The sequence below is a fragment of the Pteropus medius genome, unplaced genomic scaffold (assembly GCF_902729225.1).
Source record: "Pteropus medius unplaced genomic scaffold, Ma_sr-lr_union100, whole genome shotgun sequence".
Lineage (NCBI taxonomy): Eukaryota > Metazoa > Chordata > Mammalia > Chiroptera > Pteropodidae > Pteropus > Pteropus medius.
In genome coordinates this window covers 417,540-439,900 of record NW_024347855.1, presented here as the reverse complement: position 1 = coordinate 439,900, position 22,361 = coordinate 417,540, and the positions used below count along the sequence as shown (strand labels likewise).

The 22,361-nt window shown below is 50.1% G+C and overlaps 1 protein-coding gene across 1 annotated transcript in view; it reads right to left on the bottom strand.

The window, feature by feature from the left end:
* Positions 1 to 3,310: 3,310 nt before the first annotated feature.
* GAS6 (growth arrest specific 6) overlaps positions 3,311 to 22,361 on the bottom strand; it is a 43,950-nt gene continuing 24,899 nt past the window's right edge. Inside the window, exons 7-15 of the mRNA XM_039878752.1 lie at positions 16,730 to 16,852; positions 15,787 to 15,908; positions 14,729 to 14,847; positions 14,165 to 14,354; positions 11,921 to 12,085; positions 10,535 to 10,703; positions 6,621 to 6,793; positions 4,932 to 5,160; positions 3,311 to 3,860 (exon numbers count right to left, since the gene is read on the bottom strand). Coding sequence (XP_039734686.1) covers positions 3,706 to 3,860; positions 4,932 to 5,160; positions 6,621 to 6,793; positions 10,535 to 10,703; positions 11,921 to 12,085; positions 14,165 to 14,354; positions 14,729 to 14,847; positions 15,787 to 15,908; positions 16,730 to 16,852 — 1,445 coding nt within the window. The 3' untranslated portion in view covers positions 3,311 to 3,705. The remainder of the gene's footprint in view (positions 3,861 to 4,931; positions 5,161 to 6,620; positions 6,794 to 10,534; positions 10,704 to 11,920; positions 12,086 to 14,164; positions 14,355 to 14,728; positions 14,848 to 15,786; positions 15,909 to 16,729; positions 16,853 to 22,361) is intronic.

Here is a 22,361-nt window from a genome sequence, read left to right as displayed (position 1 = left end):
AGTTTTATTAACAAAAATAAAGGTAGATCACATTGGGCCCACAAGCTATAGTTACCTACTAAATGATTTATAATTACTTTGAGCCTTAAATATATACTCTACCCAGAGTTGACTTTCTGTGTTATATGAGGTAGTGGTCAACTTTACTGTTCTTTTTTTAATGCAGTGGTTTTCAACAGGGGTGATTTTTTTCACCCAGAGGACATCTGACAATGTCTGGAGATATTTTTGATTGTCTGAAGAGCAGGTGTGTGTTGGGAGGGTGGGAGCTACTACTGGCATCTAGTGAGATGGCAGGGATGTCAGGTTACAACATGACCTAAATGCACAGAATAGTCCTCCATATAAAAAAGAATTCTCAATCAGTAGTCTTAAAAACAAACACAAAGAACAATGAACAAAATTATTACACCCCTTCCATTAAAAAACAAAACAAAACTCTGAAATCAACTCAGACCATGTGTCAACAGCATAATCCACTCCCAGCTCCATCTTCATAGTTCACACTTGGAATCCCCCCCAACTCCTCCTCCGTCGCTCACACTTGGAAGATATGGAACTCTCCATCTGTCACAGCCTCCTCTGCAGCCCAGCCCCACCTGGATAATGGTGAGGATGCCAACCTGGCTGGCACAGCTGGGGAATGTATTGCAGCATTTGGCTCTGTACTTGCTATAAGCTTTTTCTTGGCAGTAGTTAGAAAAACGTCTGGCACCCAAGTGAAAGTCTAAGGAAACCACACCAGGAAACAGATGTGTGCCGAGCTCTCTCTGAACAGAGGATGAACCTTAGGTGGTCAGAAAGCCCCTAAGATGCTGGCCTCTGTTGTGTGTCTATGAGGGTTCCAGAGTGTCCAGTCCCCGAGCTCAGTGTGTGTCCTCCCTGCTCTTGGCTGTCCTGGCCTTCTTGAGAGAATTTGGGATGCCTGGAGGAGACATTCAGACGGCCAGGGGAGCATTCCACAAGAACATTCCAGAGCCTCCTCCACAGTGAACGGAAATCAGAGAGCACCGTAGGGAATGCTGCAGTGACAGGGTTGAAAAACAGACCAGGCCCCCACAGTGGCTTTGGGCTCCCGAAGCTGTGTGAGGCCGGGAGGTGGACAGCATGACAGCACTGTGCTTCCCACGCTTCTCAGAGCTGTGCTTAGCCGGCTCTGCGGAGCCTTCGGGGTTGAGGTGAGACCTCCTGTTTATTGAGAAGAAGGCGTCCCTGCCTGTATCCCCCTGGTCAACACCAGCGTCCCCAGGAACTGGACTTTCATGCCCCAGATGGATGGCCTGAAGCTATGTTCTATAGCTCCCAGCCCTGGCCTGACAAGCTCAGCCTAACTGGGCTGCCCGCCTGTCCTGGAGCCAGCACAAGGGACCTTGGTTTGGGGTCCGCTTACAGTGTGAGCCAGTGCACATGTCCACCTCAGTCACCGACCGAGAGTGGGGAAACCCACAGAGCTGTAGGAAGAGTTTGGGTGAGGACCGTCCTTCCACATGTGACCTTGGCTGGAGAAGGATATTTCACAAGGACACAGCTGGTTGGAGTGGCTCAGGGACTGCCTGACATGCACCCTCTGAGCGTCCCTTATTTCTCATGCACCAATGTGGAAAATTACCTGAAGAACCTCTTGGACTAGTTTTCTGAAGTCCTGAGTCAACAGAACTTCCATCCAGATGTTGCCAAAGGTTCAGGAAAAATGGCAGAAAGGACGCAGCCGGGACGGCCTGATCGAGCTGCGCCGTGCCCCCCCATGGAGTTCTGGGTGGAGGGGGTACCCTGACACACATGGGGGTGTGGGGCAGGCTGGGGAGCAAAAAGGGGGTTCAGGATTTTAGTGGGAGCCCCCAGAACACTGGTAAGTGCACCAAGGACCCCTGGTGACGCTCAGTAGAACTGACCCCGGCCGCTCTGGCCAGCCCTGCCTGGACCTGGGGGGCCCGAGCACTCCCACCTTCTTGTGTCCTCACCAAGGCACTTTTGTACCTTCACGCCTCAGGCTGGTCTTCCTTGAGGTGAAGTTGGCCTGAGGTGGGGGTGGGAGGGTCCCCTCTTGATGGGTGTCCGTGATTGCCAACTCTTCCAAGAGTTGTGGGGACCCCCACCCCTTTAGGGTGGGCCAGCCATTGGGTAAAGAGGAATGAGTGTCTCCTCGAACCTGGGTGCATTCAGAGTCCTTCCACCTTGGCACTGCAACCAGGCAGGGGCCTCCGGTGCAGACCTCGGGGTCATTCCCTCTTTTGCAGAGATCTAGAGGGGAGTTTCTCCTCCCTCAGTGGTGACACGGCCCACTTTGCTTTCTGTGTGCTCATTATTTAGCTGTGGGTGGATTCTTCAGGCTCTGATCCTCCTTTCCAAACCCTGCTTATCTCTGGTTCAAGTTGTGACTTATAAACTCATGTTCAGCAGCCAGGAGGACGTGAAGATACTAAAATCCAGACTGCCTGATTTCTGTACTTGGCTGATACAGCTTTTAGGGATTAACGCCATAAGGGTAAAATGACAGGGTTATAGAAAACTTTGCAGCCGTCTGAGGAACAAGATCTGAAAGTAAACACAACCCAAACTTGCCTGACTGCTTCAGAACATACACTGGGGTTTTGTATTTAAAAATTTAAAAAATTCAGTCATGAGTACAATTCTCACCAGATGCTGGAAACTTCTCTGGGACCCTCTGCTTGAATGCCTGCCATGATGACACCACTGGCTGTGGGACACGCGCCCCCTCCATGGCGGTCACGTCAGGCACAGAATGAACGTGCCCCACCGTAGCTTCCAACCACAGGCCTCTGTGACCTCCGCTGTGTCAGTAGCTCCTGGCATTCCACATGCATTTTCATACAGCTGGTGTTGTCGCTGACCCTCACCCTCCTGCGGTCAGCACGTGATGAGTGTCTACTCCACCTCCCACTTATAGACCAGGAGCTGAGGCCCAGTGGGAGGTGTAAGTGGAACCAGGATTCCTGATTCCAGCACACTTGACACCAGACCAAGTGCCATTTCAGCGCTGTTCACGGCTTCTCAGAGGAAGCACGAGGCTGAGAGGTGAAGGGCCTTGTTCAGAGAGGAACGAGCAGGTGCTGACCTTGTGCTGTTTCATTTACCCTCCGCTGTCCTGCTCAGGCGGGCGCCCAGGGGCCGGCCTGTCTCTTCCTCAGCGAAGTGGGCTCGTCTCTCTCCGAGGGTGGCCAGCTCTGCCCAGGGTCGGCATTAGAGTCTCCCTCGGCCTCAGACCCACAGCATCAGTTCTTTTTTCTATCCTTTTACCCCGAGCTGCTGAGCACTAAAGGTGCAAGGAACAGAAACCGCCAACACAGAGTTAAAAAGTTTTCTGTAAATATTTTATTTTTCCATATTTTTAGGTCAGAAAGAAGCATTTGGTAATAAAAATAACAGAGAATTATTTTCCTGGGTCTGCTCTGGCATATGCCGGCCTCCCACCTCCACCCTCAGGTCAACTCCTTGGAGCCCAGCTTCACGCTTTGCGGGGTCGGGGGTGTGCTTCCGGGTCATTAACATTAGTCCTCTCAACTATTTACACATATATTACAAGGCAAAGAAAGGTCTCAAAGGAAACTCAGCTCACGAGGATTCAGTGTTTTGGGGAACTGCTCACGCAGGGCAGGCTGGGGTGACTGACGCCTTCTTTTCCTTGTTTTGAAAAGAAAGCGTGAGGAGTGCTTTGTGGCTTCTCGTCCGGCAGCAGTGGTCAGTCTAGGGGCTAGCCTGCTCGACCGGAGGACAGGAGTGCGATGTGATATCACTGTGCTTGTAGGAGGCTTCGTCCAGGTCCAAGGCCTTCTGGTTGACCTCAAGCGTCATGCAGCCACGGTAGAAGGCCGTGACTGGTGCTGAGGTCACCGGCACATCTGGGAGATGTGAAGAAAGAACAAACACCGTCTTAGGAGGCTTGACTCCCCACACTCTGTGTCTCCCGCCTCAGCACTCACTGGCACCGTGGGGCCTTCTCCATCCCTGGGCTTTCTTCTCAGGGGCACCATTTCCTTTCCTTCCAGAACATCGCCATCCTGGCTCGACTACATGCCCGCAGGCAGGCACAGAACATCTGCCAGTCAGGCTTTGGCAAGACACTCCCCCCTCTACTCCCCCAGGAAGTACATACAGATAGTCGAATCAGTTAAATAAAGATTGTCTTCTTCTTGGCCTAAATGAATCATTCATGCTGCAGGGCTTTGCCAGTCCTCTCTTACCCTCTTCAAAGCTTTATTTATTAAAACAAAATGGAGTTTGTGTCTGGTAGCCAAGACAGAAATCCTGCTATCTGCAGCAAGTGAAAACCTGCACTGAGCAATGGGAGCAAATGGGGACTGGCTTACATAAGCACCTGGCTCTTGTCTGCCTTTTTACCACATTGCCCTGATCACTCGGCTCATGGCCACAGGCAACATGGCAAGCGTACTTCCCCACTGATCAGACAAGAGTCCCCCCTACAGTGTGTAGGAGGCAGCGTATGCTGGTCCTTCCTGGACACAGGAGAGGCTGGTGATTACTCTGTCTGCTGCCATAGCAGCTGGCCATCCAGACTCGGGGAAGGTAGGCCTGGGGCACTGGGGCACCTGGCTCCAGCATAGCTCTTGGTTGGCTGGGCGGTCCCCACAGGCCTTGGCCGGAGCCACTGTCTGATGCGTGCTCAGGTAGGTGCTCCTGGAGGACGCAGTGGAGGTGGGGCAGGTTCAGGCCAATGCTTGTCCCAGTAATCGTGCTCTCAGCCTCAACAGATAAGTCACTAAGCTGGTGTTGATGAACGTGAAGGCATCACAATGCCAGACAATAAACCTACCTGTATTTTCTCTTCCTTTAAAATAAAGAGTCCATCTCAATACAGAAACACCCAGGTTCAGTTTGAATTAAGCAAGTTGGGGATGGTCAGAACTGCCGGTGCCCCCACCCTCGAGCGTGCAGCCCACAGGGAACCCTACCTGGCAGCCCCCCGACGAAAGTGAGCACAGAGCCCTGCAGGTGTCTCCCGAGCGCAGCCAGCCTCTCCTGCAGCTCCGCAAAGCTCACTTCGCTCTGGCCCTTGGTGCCGTCGACTGCCAGGGTGGCTCCACTCTTCTTCACGGAGATGGTCACCACGTGCTCCTGGCCGTCACAGACCTTGATCTCCATCAGGGCCAGGGCGGTGTTCTCCATGGCCAAGATGACCAGCTGCAGGAGAAAAGCACACCTAAGCATGCAGGGGTGGGGGTGGCGCAGCCCCGAAACTTAGACCTTTGCGTGTCCTGTCCTGGGCTAGGGGGCTGCCAGTCTCCCCAGGCCCCGAGACCTCCTTGGGGGTGAGGGTGTCCTGTAGGTTGGGAGGTGTCATGGGGCTCAGGAGGCCTGGGTTCTGTGTTCCTCAGCTTGCTAATGTGAGACTCAGTTTCTACATGTGCAAATCGAAGGCGCTATCAAGAGGCCTCTGGGGCCCCTTGCAACGTGACAGAGGATGAACAGATAAAGCAACAACACCATCCCAGGCCAGGAGCCAGGAGGGGAAACCACACATTCCAGTAATCCAGACAAATGTGCACTGGCTTAAGCAGAAATTGACTAGAAGCCATTAGTGTGTCTGTGACCAGGAACAAAGGACATGTTCCACTTCTCCCATGTGAAACTGCCACATGAAGCCACTGACACAGAACAGCAAGGACGGGCAGCAAACACAAACATCCCAGCAGGTCGCAGGCCTTGCAGCCTGGGGTGCTCTCACTGGGCAGAACACGCCTCTGACAACACAAGCCAGAAACACACTCTGATGCCAGAACAGAAAAACTTTAAAGCACAGGCAGCCTTGCCCTCTCCTTCTTGCCTGGGTGGTCACCATAGCTTTTTTATAGCAAAAGCTGGGGACTTGTGTAAAAGCAGTCCTAGACAGTGTGTGGACCCGTGCCTTGGTGGCAGTGAGTGACTCTGAGTGGAAACAAAATCTGTTATTGCCTAGTCTTGGTTGGCAAAAGAGCTTGATCGCTTTTGAGGGCAGGCTTACCTGGTGAGTGTGTACCCCTCTGGGTCAGCCATGTTTTCCCACTTTGGACAGAGGAGAGAGAATACAACCTATTTCCAGGGCCTCTTAGCTGTTCTCTGAGAAAACAGTAAGCCCAAGACCAGAGATAGCTGACTGAGTGTCAGCAAACAGTAGGGTGTGGTGGAGACTGTGTTAAAGTGACGGTTGTCTAGGGGGCAGTTGTACTCAGAGCTCTGCCGCTGTTACCCAGGGAATCATGCTATCAGAGGGTCCAGGCTGTGTTTGCACATGACTTTTCAAGAGAAAATGGAAATCTGAATTTGTTAGTGAAATCATATGACTTAAATATGAGCAACTGATTCAAATTGTTCTAAACCGTTTAGCTGGCCAAGAGTATAGGTGAGAAAGTCACCCCATCACATAATTGGCTCACGTATCCCTGGCCTCCCCAGCCCATGACAACTTTGATGTATAATTGTGTCAAGTGACTCTCAGGTCGACAATGTCCCCAAGCCAAGTGTGAGAAGGTGGGATAGAACTTCCAGAGGTTGGGAATGGGTGACCCCAGAAGAGTGGTTGGGGCCCTGAGGGTACACAGCCCCAGGTGTCGCTGAATGCCGGAGCAGTCCCTCCACCCTTGCGGCAGGATAGCAAGTAGTACCTGCTTTTTGAGCTTCTTGGTGGAGTGATAGTCAACCAGGGCCACGGAGAGGGCGACGGTGTGGTTGTTACCCACCAGTGCGAACAACACTCCTGTGTCGGTGGCAGGGCGTATCTGAGCTACGACCTCTATTTCCCAGGTTGTTTCAGTCCCGATGTCTGGAGATGTTCGTGCTGCAATGAAGGCGGCGCATCAGGAGGCGATGCAAGCGAGAGAAGGGTAGGACTGAGCGGAGCGCGCTCGCAACAGTTCCCAGCCCCGCCCTGCGTGGCGGAGATGCGGCTCAGCTGCAGGAGCAGGTAGGAAGCTGCACGGCAACCCAACGCTGGCCTTTTAAGAAGGCAACACTGTCTGAGCCCATAGCTGGGAAGTGACAGAACAACTCGGGCACGTGATTCAGGCTCTGCCCACAGTCAAAAGGTGCTAGGGCCACCCAAGGGTGGCTGCTTCCTTCCTGGCCATGCCAGCACCCTGATCTGAACGCCTCGTCGAGTGACCACCAGACCAGCCATTCAGACCTGTTGGGACTGCAGGTGCAGGTGTGCCGTGTAGGCTGAGGGTGTCCACCTGCCCCTCACTTCCTTTCTTGCAGGACTTGGCTCTTCCTGCAGGATGTGTTGGAGTGTCACAGCCCTGTCTCACTGTATTACACTTGCGGCTTTCAAGGCAGTTCTACAAGGTTGGAAATACTTTTTGGAGCATTTAAAATGCAATATAAAGAGAAGCTGCCACAAGCGTCATTCCAAAAGACCATGCCCAATTTTATATTGAGTTGTAATTTTTTTACTATTCTAGTGCCTTAGTGGAGTGACTTTTTATTTAGATGCATTTGATATGCCACATCATATATAGTGCACCTAAATGAAATATGTATATAATATCTATATATATCCTACACAAACAGTTCCAATGAACACATTTTGGCAGAAAGGGTTGGATTCTTGTTCTCTGAGGGCAAATACCACTCCGTGTTTCCTTCCTATGTTTGATTCATCTGCTGCTGAAGGTACCGGAAGAAAGCCTCCATCCTCTTGGTTTTTTAAGTGTTTCTATCTCACAAGAACTTCGAGTCCCGAGGAAGGAGCTGTGTTTAGGCGGAGTAACACTGAAACAACGTCTGCACACACTCGAGCTTGGGCCGGGCTTAGCATCAAAGGTGCTGCCTCTTCCCCACTGGACTGTGAGCTTCTCGAGTTATCTGTGGGTCCCCATCTTTAAGTGGGGTCTATTATGGTCCGTTCTCAATAACTGTTCATTGAATTGAATGTACATAGAATTGGAAAAAAGAAACCCCAAATATATATATACAGCATTTTCACCTGTTACTGTTTTCCATTTCTTTGTGAAGGAAGAGAAAAGAGGGTTCTCTGGTAAGTTTCCCTCCAGTGGGATTGGCACATGGCTGGTTGTCAGAGCCTATGTGAAGGCACCAGCACCTCAGCTCTCCTTGGGAAGTTTTCTCAGGCACAGGATGGGATTTACTACGCACCTGTTCCCACCCAGGGCTTCTCAGACCTGGAGACCTAGTGAGTCCAAACCAATTTTGAATTGTGGCAGAGTAAAAGAGTACAGAACCTGTAATTTCACAGTGAGTCTTTTTCTATATTATAAAGTAAACATTAATGGTATAGTTCAAGACTTATTAAAAAAATGCATAGTTCTAAATACCATTTGGACTTTGCTGTCATAGAACTTACAGATCAAAACCATAACAAAAAATGGTAAGCTGACTGTGATATGTACAGTAATGGGAGCATTTGCAGTCATTGGAGATTATACCTGTGATGGCTTTGCTATACCATGAAAAATGTTTTTATAATATTAAGTGAAAAATGCATTAAATGTTTTATAGCATATAATTTTATATTACACATTATAATGGTGTTCCAGTATGTACAAAGATGCAGACTAAATGAATAATGTGCGTATTGTATTAGGAGGTACAATTAGGAGTGAATGGTTCTTTTCTCAAAAATACCTTTAATGGCATGGTAATGCTTCAGACAATTAAAGCAAAGATACAAAGGAGGATGGTGATACAGGTCCTGAGAGGATGGCCTGTCTTGCTAAGGAGGCAGGAGCAGTTCTCATCAACTCCGAGCTGGATGGACCCTCTTTGAATGTAGAGGTTCCACTGGGTGCTGGAGGGGACAAGTGGAGGTGAGGTCTGAAGGAGGGAGTGTGCTGCCTGCCTTCCTGGGCTGACGAGCAGGGGAAAACTGAATGTGGGCATTTAACCATAAACGGCTCAGAATTTTAGGAACAGAGAGGGGCTGGGGGCGCCCTAGTGGGACTCTCGCAGTGTGAGAATGAGGAGAGGAAGGGCAGAGCCAGAAATGGCTCCAGGAGAAATGGCCATTGCAGCAACACCGGGAGCTTGGGCAGCAGCAGGCTACAGAAAAGGGAGCATGAGACGTGCCCACAGAGCCTACCTGGATCTGGGTGTTGGCCAGGAGCTAGAGAGGAAGCACCTGTAAAAGCTATCAGATAGACACGGTTCTGGACGTGGGCTCCAGGGGCTTTTGAACCTGTCTAGAGAGCTCGCACAATTCCGTCCATGTACATTTTCATGGGCCAGGATACATGGATCTCCTAATGTTCTCAAACTCAGAAGCCATTAAGGTCTAGGAACTCAGGCATAGTGACGACAATAAGGGTTCCAGCTGATGTGTGCTCAAGAAGCAAAGGTTAATTAAAAACCTATCTAAGGAAAAGATTAGAGAAAATCTCATGAGTCCAGAGTCAAACAACAGAATTGCTTAGCCATCCACCAATCCAAACTGTTCATGCCGACGTCCTTGAAACAGCGTTTCTATCCTTGGGCCATTGATAACATACACGATTTGGAATGGTAATGCATTTCATGTAAAATTTATGTTTAAGTGAATGCTCATTTATCAGTATGTTAGGATTATTTGTTTTTACTCTAAATTGTCACTAATTCGATAATGAAAAAAAAGATAGACGTATTGTATTTTGTTTCAAGAAGTTATATTAAGTGGAGAGGGCCTCTGGGCTGACCCTCTGCCTCCTGCAGCTCCACTCACTCCCTAGATGATTGTCACGGATGGATGAGGATTCCCAACTAACCTCAGGTCCAAGCCCTCAACATCCCCACACACAAACTCAGGTGTGCAAACAGTGTTCAGGGCCCCTGGCCCGCCCACACCTGCCTCCTGTCTAGTCTGCCCCATCTCCTGCCCTCTTTCTGCTATGTGTACATACCAGCTTCATGTCCCTTTTGCATTTATTTTCTTTCTCCAGGTATAAAGGAAAAGCTCCCTTGTTGCTATCAACACCGGCCCGATGAGCCTCGATTCTTTGGAGACTATCGGCCTTCCTGGCAGTGTTGCTGGGCTGGGCCGCCTGTTTCTATTAATCCGAGATGGCCCTTTCTCCTTCTCTGGTTCTTCTCTTTCTTTTAAAACCTGAGTTCACTGGAGTGCTCGAGGCAGTCACACTGCGATTTTTAAATACTGCTTTCTTTTTCTCCTCATGAGCCACTGGTGATGGCAATGTCGAGTACATTTTTGAGAGCTTCTCCATCCACTTGGACAAACCTAAGTTTTTCTTGTCTCAGAATCTTCTGCAGAGCATTCTCTTGATCCTTCACATCCTACCCAGCCTCCCCATCTAAGCCTCCACAGCACCAGCAGGGCGGCCATAGTCTCTCCATCTGTCATCTCTTCCTCACTGGCTAACTGGAAACAGACCAGGAACATCTTCCCCACCCCCCGAGAGGTGGGGCATGTGCCCTGACCCCACTGCATCCTGCCCCAGGGCCCGTGGTGGGCACCAGTTTATCCCTGACACAGTCGTCCTAGGTAAAAAGCTGCTTTTGTTTTTCCTATTTTTTGGTGTGTATTGGCTTAGAGTATAGCCACAGCCATTCCAACACAGGAGCCAAGACTTACCATAGTCGAGGCTGTAGAAAGCAAACCCATTCCCGGGGTAGAAGGACCCTTTCTCTGTCACAGAGAAGCACTGCATTTTCGTGTTCACTTTCACTGTTTCTTGGATGGCGGTGTTTTCACCGTTCAACCAGTTCCAGCTCCTCATACAGCCATCCAGACGGGGGTTTATCTGGAAAGACAGAAATTCCAGTGGCTTCCTAGGAGCCACATAGGCTCCCAGATACCATGACAAGAGGGCGCGTGGCTGATGCTATCCTTGTCAAATGAATGGGGCACCCTCTTGGCACAGGCATGTGAAAATCTACCGCAAAATGGACAAATCCTACTCGTGGAGGTTATTTCTTTCACAAAACGGCTCTGCCCTTGACAAATGATTCACTGCGGGCTACTTTTGCATGTAGCAAATGCAGTCTCTCCTCTTCCCATGCAGGGTAAGAAGAACACATGTTGTGTAGTGAACCCCACCTGCTCTGTCTACATCGTGTGTCCCGGCTCATAAAACAGAGTGAGGAGCACCGACCATCCACCTACTGAAAGAATGTGGCACGAGGTGACATTTATACAGCAGTTGTGCCTGGTATCTTTACCTGGCACCCAAAAAGCACCTATGGAAATGTAAGTGCAGGGGCTGGGAATATTAATTCCAGCCCATCTATCCATTTGCTACATGGTTTTGAGCAAATCGGGGCACCTCAGCTTTCATCTGTAAAATGAGGTGTAAGGGGTATAAACGGTAACTGCGAGACCGAAGACCAGAATGGAGGTCTGATACCAGAGGTTGTGTGTAGGGTGCCCCTCCTCTACCCCCTGGAGAAAAGACAATACTAATCCCACCCACCCTTCGGACATCGACATGCTCATGACTCGTTTCTCATGTTGGGTGTGGAAATCGTAATCACAATGCCAAGGGTTCTGGCCACTAACATCAGCATGCTGGGAGACGGAGAAACACAAATGGGGGCGCAAAGGCACGTGGCATAGGGAAGGGCGAGAAAGGGCAGGACTGTGAAAAAGGACCAGTACTGACCTCCCCATTAGGTCTTTTCCCCTATGGAAATCCTGGCAGGGTTAACAACCCAAATGTTCTTGGGAATTGTCCAAAAAAGTTGATTGCTTAAAGAATAATTTCATTTTGTTTTATCTCCACTGCAAAATAGACATTTTTATTATCAATTCAGATGAAAACTCAAATGAGTCTCATTGAAAGGGATGGTGAGATTAATGATATAGCTGCTCCCTGCTGCTTGTTAACTTTAAAGAAAACTTTACCTTTCTCTGGGTCCCTCGCCAAACCTGGTTAGTGCTAAACACATGGCAGCTCGTGGTTAAAACTTGTCCTCAGACTGATCCCAGGCTCTGACCCCAGGGACGAATGACAGCACTTACAGGCTGAACGAGTTCTTTCTCCTTGAAGGGAATGCCTCCCACGGTAAGGTTCAGGTGGTACAGTCCTCTGTCTAGCTGAAACAGATCCCCTGCCACTGCAATCTTCATAACAGCATCCTTGTTCACCTTGATGACCAGATTCCGCTCCAGCTCCTCAATGGCGATCTGAGGAAAACCAGCACTGTGAGAGGTGGAAGTGTACCTTCTCAGGGGGGGCACCCAACCTAGGGGGGACCACCTTCATCACCACCCAGGACCGACAGACACCAAAACTCAGGGAGACCATGTTCCTATCACCACTGAGAGCCAAGAGACAACCCAATCACAGGGGGAACACGTTCATTACCACCTAGGACAGAGAGCACCCAATCTCAAGTCTGTGTTCATCACCTATACCTTCTCCCTGCCTCCGTGGACCATGCAAACCTCCATGCAGCTGGTGGTGTGGCTTAGGCCCTGATAGTTTCCCTCCCAGCACTGCCCCCGCCAGTTGTCTCCCTACAAGGAAACCCGCTTGGAACTACTTTTCTCATCTGCTGTCTCAGGGCCCTGCACTAAGCTTCAGCCAGGGAGTGGGAATCGTGCCCGACATCACCGCCCCACTGGATCAGCCCCGACGTCACCGCCCCACTGGGTCAGCCCCGACGTCACCGCCCCACTGGGTCAGCCCCGACGTCACCGCCCCACTGGGTCAGCCCCGACGTCACCGCCCCACTGGGTCAGCCCCGACGTCACTGCCACCCTACTAAGGTCAGCCTTGGCTCTGCTGCTCCCCTATTTTGGCACTTTCTATCCTCAGCTGTACACCACTGAAGGCAGGAAAACACATTTTATTTCCAAATTTCCAACAGTTAATTCAGTGCTTGGCATACACTGAATGTTGAATGAAGTCCATTCTAACACTTTCCATTCTCTCCTACTTTTTATGGAGAAAAATTTTAAAATCTATCATTCTATATACTGTGTATCTTCCTAATCCTCCAGAAGTCTATAAATTTCCTTTTTGGCTAACGTGGAGAAACATTTAGGTACTTGGGTCTGAATCTGGTCAAAAGAACATGATGTCTGTGTGTGGGGTGCCACTGGGGGTAGGGGACTGGTTAGAAACTGCAGAATGAAGAGAAACTACTTCTGAGCCGACCCTGATCCTCAATGACCAGTTCCTGTCTCAGGGTTGGGTGGCAGCTCTGTAGATCAGGTGGTCCTGCTTCCTCCAGCTTCCTCATCTCAAGGCACCGTCCCCAGCCCCATCCAGGACCCCTCATGCCCCACAACAGCAGGACACTGAGCTCCCTCGTGTAGAACACCTGCTTCCTCAATCACCGAGGCTGCTTCCTTCCAGATTTATTGTTTTATCTGTAGTTTTGCTGATGGCACCCTTCTCACTGCTTTGGAGATATTTGTGCTCTAAGAGGTTAGGAAAGAAGGAACTAAACATTACTTGACGGGATAGAAATATTAGCAAATGTCTACAGTGTTTTTATTTACAGAAACTGGAGTGACATTTTCTATTTTATCTTCACTTCTAAAGGAAAAGAGAATGCTTATCCCATTTCTCTTTCAAGTGTTTACTTCTAAAAGCTCACTTCCATATATGGAGTCTCTGAATTGTTGGAGGAAGCCTGTTGTATCACAGGCTGCTTTGTTCCAGGCATTGAGATGCAGGACAGGGCTGTGTGTGCCAAATCCAACAGCAGGCCAGCTGCCCCCAGGTGCAGGACTCTGTAAAGAGGCACCGAGTGTGAGTGCGCTAGGATTTCAGCAGGAAGAAGCGGATCCCAGAAGCCAGAGCCCGGGGCAATGTCAATTGTCACACCTGCCCCTGCCCTATGCTGACAGGCAGGCTCCTGGAGCTTGGTCAGGTCACATGGAGATAAGAGGAGGAGCCCGGACCTCAATCCAGGATTCTCAGCTGCAGCACTGTGGACAGCCCGAACCCGAGGGTTTTTGTAGTAGGACATCCTGTGAGCTAGAGTATCTAGCAGCCCCTGGCCTTGACCCAGTGCCAGGTGGCCCCATAACCCAAACTGTCTCTAGACTCAGCTAGGTGTCCCTTGGTAGGATCACTTCTGCTGAGAATCATGGCTCTGATTGCACGATGAGATAATGCTCTATCAAAGGGTAAGCTTCCTGGGGAGACCTGTTCTGCCATGTGCAGTACCCACTAACGTTGAGTGTGTGAGTGGGCCCTCAGCCCAAAACACTCCAGGCTGGCCCAAGAGAGGCAATGGTGACCACTCTCACCGTCTGCCACATGCCGTGGTTGATGACAGGCCCACTGCTGGTGACGCGGCCGACACCATGGTAACGGAGCTGCAGCTCCAGTCGGCCGGCCCGCAGGCCCAGGACAATCCAGGTGCTGTCTTGATGGCCTCCAGCAAAGAAGAGAATGCCTTCGGGGTCAAAGGTCCTGAAGTCAAACTCCGCCACCAGTCTGAGCGCCAGCACCAAGAAACAAATTAGTTATGAAAAGTTGGCAACTCACAGCCTCCTTCACTGTGAGAGCCCAAACTGGCCTTAGAAAGAGCAGCAGGTAAGCAGGCCAGGGTCACGTGGCGAACATAGGCGAAGCCCCCCACAGGGACCCAGAATCAGAGTTCCTATGGGAGGCATCCCATTGGCACTGACTCGGAGCCCAGCACTGAAAGTCCATTGTGGCTGCGTCTGTGTCAAAACCGAGCTGATGGCCAGGATGGCCATGACTGTTCTGGGTGCTGGCCTGGGACACGGGGACGCGGAGCTGTCAGACAGCCCGTTTACCTGGGTCCCTCCCAAGTAGGTTCTGCTTTGTGTAAGCCACCTTCTCACCTCGTGGGCTGCAGCCTTTTGAAGCGCAGTCTGATCACCGGTGTCCCTCTGAACATGCGACCCAGGTACAAGGACTTCATGCTTTTAGCCACATTGAAAGGCACACAGGGCAAAATGTCCTGTCAGAATGGGAGCGAGGAGCATCAGGCAGGGGTGCAACCTGGCTCAGCCCCTCTCCCAGTCACACAGGGCCTGTCAGGACTCCGGACGTGCCCTGTGTCCTCCCACAGCCCCCACCCAGCTGGGCTCCGGCTCACACACAGGCGGTGCGTGGATGTCAGGGCTGGGCTCTTGCTGAAATCCCCAGAGCGTCTGGGACAACTTGACCCGCTGTGTGGGGCCTTCCAGATGCATCTGGTCTCAGATCTCTCCAGAAGCCTCGGGCTCCTGTGCTCACAGTTAATATCCCACAACACTTTGGTATGCCACTGCCCTGTCCTTCTGATAATTTCCTTCTTACTTTTATTTTTTAATTATGAAATATTTCAAACATACAGAAAAGTATAGAGAATAATAAAAAACCAACTACGAAATATTGTACTATAAATAAAATATGGAGGCCTTGGAGGTTGCTTTTTCTAGAAAGTTCCCTACTCTACGATGAAGCTTCTCCACTGCCCAGAGGGATTACAGCGGTGTGAGCCCCAGAGGGGTGGTCAGGGGCCGGCCAGAGTGGGCCTACTGCTCCCACCCCCGGTAAGGAGGCACTGACCGACACACCTGCCTCAGAACCTGGGCAAGTGTGATGGAGTGAGGAAATGTTCATTCATGTGTGAATGAGTCAGTCACACTGTGGGTTCGCACCGCCTGGTCACCTGCGGAGTAGGGAATTGCTGTAGTGGTTTCATAAATACAACCAAACACCTGGAATGGAACAAGCCCGTCTCTTATCCCACATTTCCTCACGTCACCCAGGGATACCAGGCCTTTCAGCAAAAGCATTTCTCCCATCAAACCTCCCCACCAGCTGCTGAAGGACCATAAACAGAGCCCACTTGGGCAGCCCAGTCCAATCCAGGGGCAGGGCTGCAGCATCCTGGCTGCGGGCGGGGTGCTACCTCACAGGTGTTCATGTCCTGGGACAGCTTGAGGCCACCGCGTCCATTGCAGTGGCAAGTGTAGGTTCCTGGGGCGTTGACGCAGGCCTGCTCACAGCGCCCCTCCGCACACTCGTCCACATCTGCCGGCCACAAGGGAAACAGCCTCAACCTCGCTTTGTGTAAATGCACGTGCTTTCTTTCTGATCACACGTGTGGTACGTCCCATATGAAAACGAATGCTAAACTGTGTGCTCAGGAGGCATCCAGCCCTGAGACCCCTACTCCTAGAGCGCCCACCCCAGCTTCCACGGCCGTGCTTGGCGCCCAGGCCCAGCCCATCCCAGACATCTGCGCTTCCTCTGCTCTTTCCTGAGGGAAGGCGTTAGTGTACCAGGTGAGGAGGATGTTAGGACAAGCTACACCCGGCGCACACTACCTCACAGCATGCAAAACGCATCTGTGCAACGCTTGGCCTGAGGTTCTGGTGCAGATCTATGCCATCGACAGGTGTCCCTGGGGTATTTTGGGAGGTTGAAGGATGCCCTTGGAGGGAATTAGAAGAGGGTGCAGGGGCCGGGACCACCCCATCTTCTCCCTTATGAAGCAGGCAGCCACAGAGCAGCAGGCAGAAAGTTGATGAAAGAGTACATTTTTCTGTGTTCCCTGAGGACATGGCTGGGACTCAGCAGAAGTAAGATCTCGCAGGCCTGTCCCCAAATACAACAAGTAGAACAGACCGGAGAGAAGCCCAAGTCTGCCACAGGAGCACTGGGGCACTTTCTTATCTGATCTTTTCTCTGTGTCTATAGCAAGTTGGAGAAGGTGCCCAGTTGCACCCAAAACCACATGTGTGTTATGCACACATGATATGTGTTGCACATGCACTGGTATGCACATGTGTACATAAGAGTACACATATTTACGTGTATCTGAGATGCCTGCATCAACTGGGGATGGGTACCTTGACAGGCTTTCTCCTGTGAATTGAACTCGTAGCCCTCGTCACACAGGCAGGAGTAGGAGCCTGGCAGGTTCCTGCAGCGTGCCTCTCCACAGGCATCTGCGTCAGCACATTCATCTACATCTGCAAGAAAAACCGGCGGACAGGCCACGGCTATATTCCATGTCGATGGGAAGGATGTAGCTGGCCTAGGTCTACTAGCAGTGAGCCAGACATTTGCTACTGCCCTGGCTGGCAGGCTGAGAACAGGCCCTTGAGATACATTCCTGGTCCCAGGCTCCCCTGGTCCTGCCCCTGTCCTCTTCCCCTCCACTCTCCCCGCTTCCCCTCCCCTCCAGTCTCCCTCCTTCCTTCCATCCACTGGACTTTGCAGCTGCAGCTCCCAGAGTGGGTTGGGGGTAGGGGGCATTTCTGATCAGGGTCCCGATTGAGAAGGTTGATTTCAGAGACTGTACAGGGCACTGTTTGGCCAGGGGTGAGCACAGAATTGTTTAATTCAAATAACTGCAGTCCAAGAAGGTGAAAAAGTAACCCCCAGGGGCCTTTTGAACTGCAGTCCCACCCTGCATCCCTGGAGCCCCTTGCTGCCCGCTGCCCTATAGGCTTTCCTCCGGGTGCCCTGGCCTCCTCGCCACCACCACAGACAGCCTGCATCCTACTCACACCGGGCTCTGCCCACCTGAAATCAAACGCCCGGTAATGACACATTATCAAGGCTCTGTCCTGATGTTTCCATCCACTCTGCCACTTTGGCAACCAATAAGCAAAACAAACCCTGCAGTTAAAAAACTCATTTCCTACAAAAGAAAAACAAATGGGACTACATCAAATTAAAAAGTTTTTGTACTGGAAAGGAAACCATCGACAAAACAAAAAGACAACCGACTGAATGGGAGAAGATATTTGCTTATGATGTATTTGATAAGAGGTTAATATCCAAAATATATAAAGATCTCATACAACTCAACAACAGAAAAGCAAACAATCCAATTAAAAAATGGGCAGAAGACCCGAACACATTACTCCAAAGTGGAAATCCAGATGGCCAATTGACATATATGAAAGATGCCCAAGGTCACTAATCATCAGAGAAATGCAAATTAAAATCACAATGAGATATCACCTCTCACCTGTCAGAATGGCTATCTGTCATCGATAAATCAAAGAACAACAAGTGTTGGCGAGGATGTGAAGAAAAGGGAACCCTCATACACTGTTGGTGGGGTTGCAAATTGGTACAGCCACTATGGAAAACAGTCTGGAGGTTTCTCGAAAAATGAAAAATGGATTTACCTTTTGACCCAGCAATTGCACTTCTGGGTATTTATCCAAAGAAAACCAAAACAATAATCCGTAAAGATCTATGCACCCCTATGTTCATGGCAGCACAATTTACAATAGCTAAGATATGGAAGCAATCTAAATACCTATCAACAGATGATTGGATAAAGAAGTTATAGTTCATATATACGATGAAATATTACTCAGTCATTAAAAAAAAAAAATCCTACCATTTGCAATGACATGGATGGACCTAGAGGTTATTATGCTGAGTGAAATAAGTCAGACAGAGAAAGATAAATACCATACGATTTCACTTATATGTGTAATCTAAGGAACAGAAAGAACAAACTAATCGAAAACAGACTCACAAATATAGAGGACAATCTGATGACGGCCAGAGGGGATGGGGGTTGGGGGGTTGGGAGAATGGGGTGAAGGGTTAAAGAAGTACAAATTAGTAGTTCGTAGATGGTCACAGGGATGGGCAGCATGGCATAGTGAATGCAGTTAGCATTAATGTAATGGCTAGGTGGAGAGCCAGAGGAGAGAAAGAGCAATTCGGGGGATCGTTTTATAAACTATATAAATGTCTAACCAAGGTACTTCATACTTGAAACTAATAAAATTTAAGATAAATGAATAAATAAATAAATAAACAAACAAACAAACTACATTATAAAAAAAAGTAATGCAACATGATACTATAAAAAACAATATAAAAAATACTCTAGAAAGTAAAAGTCACCTTTAATCCCATCATTCAAAGATAGACACTATTAAATGATTGGATAGCTGGTATGTATTGTGAGAGATTGTTTTCTCCCTGACAGTCAAACATTTTTTTAATAACATGTTAGATATATTTGCTTTGTAATCTTCCTTGCCACTTTAACAATATAAATATACATCGTTCTATGCCAATCAGGATTGATTTCTTTTTTACAGCTGTATAACTAATTATTTTTAATACTTTAAAGAATCCTAACATATTTTTACTTTGACAATTATGTGTTTTGTGGTTTATGTGTTTAATGCTGATATCCGACTTGTTTTTAAAAAGAGAAACTCCTTTTAGACACTAATTAAAATAAATAACCCCACCATTGATATCTACAAATTTCTACATAAGCAAAGACTATGCACAATAAAAACAAAATAAAACAATTTAAAAAAAAACTATTTTCTTCAGCAAAAGAAGGAATATCTAAAAAGTGCAATTGTTACTTCAACTACCAATCAGTTCCTCAGATGGCAACATAAAACTACATACCTCAAAGCTTTGCAACTACTCATAATTTCATTACAAGGGCAGTTAACCAACAAACACAGGCTTTCAAATATGAAAACTGTGACATTGTGACCCATGGTAGGAATGAGCCAACACAAACAGCACGTGTTCCCCAAGAGGAAGTGTGTAAAACTGCAGAGTTCTTTATCAGTATTGATCTGTCAATACTGATTCTGCTTCTGAAACCATATTTTATTTCAGGAGCCAGGTTGGCCAACCCCATGTCCTGGAGCTTAGGAATCTGGCTTCTCCTCAGCAAGGGTGGCGAGCCAGACTGGCACCAGCCACACCAGGGACACCTGGCAGAGCCCTGGGGAGTGGGGAGGAGACTATGCTCTCCTGGCGGGGCACCACACTCACACTTAGGACTGCAGTGGCCGCCCTGCACAAATAATGGCTCGTCAGGGCAAACTCTAACCATAGCTGACGAGATCCTGCCACAACTGGAGGGAAAGCTCCAGGGCCACCCTGCAGGCTTTGCCAGCCTGGCTGACTCCAGGAAAACTTCTGATCTGGGCAGATGATCGGCTTCTGAATGTTACTGAGTTGGCAGCCAAGAGAGTCCCTAGTGACCTGTTCTCATAGGCCAGGCATTGCTGCTGGGCAGAGTGGGCACAGCTGGCCTCTGCTGGCCACTCTGTGATGCCTTAGACAAAGGACCTCAAGCTCTAGCTCCCCAAGAGCCCCTGAAGGGCCTGCTAGACCTGGCTGGCCTGCCCCCAGCCCTCTGACTCAGGTGGCAGGGAGGACCTGAGAGGCTGCATTTCTCACAAGTCCCAGAGTTGTGGCCCGGAACATACTTGGGGACTGGGACTCACAGCAGCACCAGGGAATGGCCTGGGACTGGGGCTTTCTCTCCCGATGGGAGTCTGTCCTTGCCACATCCCGGCGGACCCAGCACTGGGCCGTCCTTTCCCAACAAGAAACAGTGGATGGAACCCTGAATCCCACTGTGTCCGTCGTGATCCCAAGTCATCTCACTTCCTTCTTCCACAGCAGCCATATTGCCACAGAGCCTTCTGCAATGTGGCAAGTGGAGCTGGGGGCCCATATTGTGCCCCGAATCCCCTCCTTGGGGCCTCCACAACACTAGCCATTTTGGTTCCCTCCTCCTTCATTCTTAACTGTCCAGACACTTTCCTATTGAAGATGCTGCCATCCAACTCTGACCCACAGAGTGCAGTAACACCGGAAAGCCAAATACGGGCAGGTAGGCAGATGGTGTTGTCACCGGGCACACAAACCCCTGGCCAAACCCCAATGTGTGCACTTCGGCCATGGGGTCCACCAGCCCTGAAACAAGCGCCAACACCCCCCTCTCATGGGGCCCTCATCTGCTTCTCCCTCTAGGAGAGGGGCCAGCCTGGCCCACCTGCCTGGCCACGCAGCCTGCGGCTGCCCGCCTCATCAAGGAAAGATGGGGAAGAGTCCTGAGCCCTAAGCTCATTAACCCAGTGACTCTTTCCTCATGCTGCCCAGGGAAAGTGTTTGAGGCAGAGGTGCAGGGACTCCTGCTTCAATATTCCCAGCATCTCAGGGTCTGGCCAGGAAGGACATGATGGAAAAGTCCAGTCTCTTTCATGGTTCTCATTCTCTAAATCCTCCTGTGCCTGGGTCTGGAGTTCCAAAGGTCCCAAAAGAAATAGCAATGGCCAAGAGAAGGGAGGTGTGTGAGGGCCAGTATCTGCAGGCACACCCTGAAACCTGGCAGCGAGGGCGGGGCTCTTGCCATCACACTAATTATTAATCAGTCATGCCATCAGAGTGTCTTGAGGTACCCTGACTCCGGCTGGTGCAGAACCCCAACCCACTCTCTTGCACGCTATTCTGGCAACAGGATGCAGAGGTTCTCTAGGACCACTGTGTCCTCTTCAAGCTTCACAGACTTGGTGGGAGGTTGAAAGTAGACTAGTAATTTGATCAGTTAGGGTCTTTCCAGGAGTGTTTTTTTAAAAGGAGGGCTTCCCTCTGCAGTGCACAGCAGCATTACCTGGGAGTGTCCAAAGAGCCCAGTAAAGGGTCCCATCCTGGAACCTGACAATGAGTCTGGGAAGCCCAAGAACTCCCCCGTGGCTGCAGGTGCACCAGATGCAAACCCTGAGCTGATGAGCTCCTGGTTTGCAGAGAAAAACAGGGAGGGACAGGGTCTTCAGGTAATAGTGAGACCACCGAGTGCTGTGTTAAATACTTCTGCCCAACAATGGAAATGTCCTTGGCTGTTCTTAAAGATGAAGATGCTACCTGCAAAGTGCAAGACCTTTCCTCAGGCTGTGACAGAGCTAGGTCTGAACTTGGCACCTGGCCAACAGCCCTGATATAGGACAGCTGGTCTTAAGTCAAGGCAGGCAGACAGAAAGGAAAGTGGGTTACTCTGTGTACTCTGGTGGGAAGTGTTGTATAGATGCAAGACTATCTCCTGGGTTGTCAGGGATGGGGCCCACTGATGTGGATGACAGTGGAAACTGTTTTCCAAATGGGAAAAATCATCTTTGTCCTGATTCATAGCTTCACCCCATGGTGCCAGACCGGCCTCAGATCCTCACACCTGACACTGCTTCTCCTTGAGCACCGTCTGTCTCATTTTGTGGGTGAGCTGCTGGTGGCAGCACTAAAAAAACATGCCCAGACTCTCAGGGATGCAGCAGCCAGACAAATGTTAGCATGTCTGGGTTGAATAGTGGGGAAGAAGAAGGCACCCCCTAAAAAGTGTGGTGCTGCTCCTGTGCAGCCCATGGTGGCTTTGACTAGGCAATGCCTGGGGAGGGGCAGAGAGGATAGGGACACAGCTTGTAGTATCCTTCCGAGGTGTGCTCAGGGTGCTAGGCTGTGGGGAGCCCCAGACTGGACTGTCTGGAAGCAGAAGAGAAAGTGGGGGCTCAGCTGCCTCCTGCTTTATTCAGCGAGTAAGCTTTTCCCAGAGGGATGCTGGCGACTGGGCAGGGAGGGGGCCTTAGGAAAATGAGTTGGGTGGGTGTGGAGAGGTCAGACCCCTGAAACCAGAGCCTTCACCCTCTGCCACCTGCCCATGGCCCCTGAGATGTGCATGGCTCTGAGTTGCAC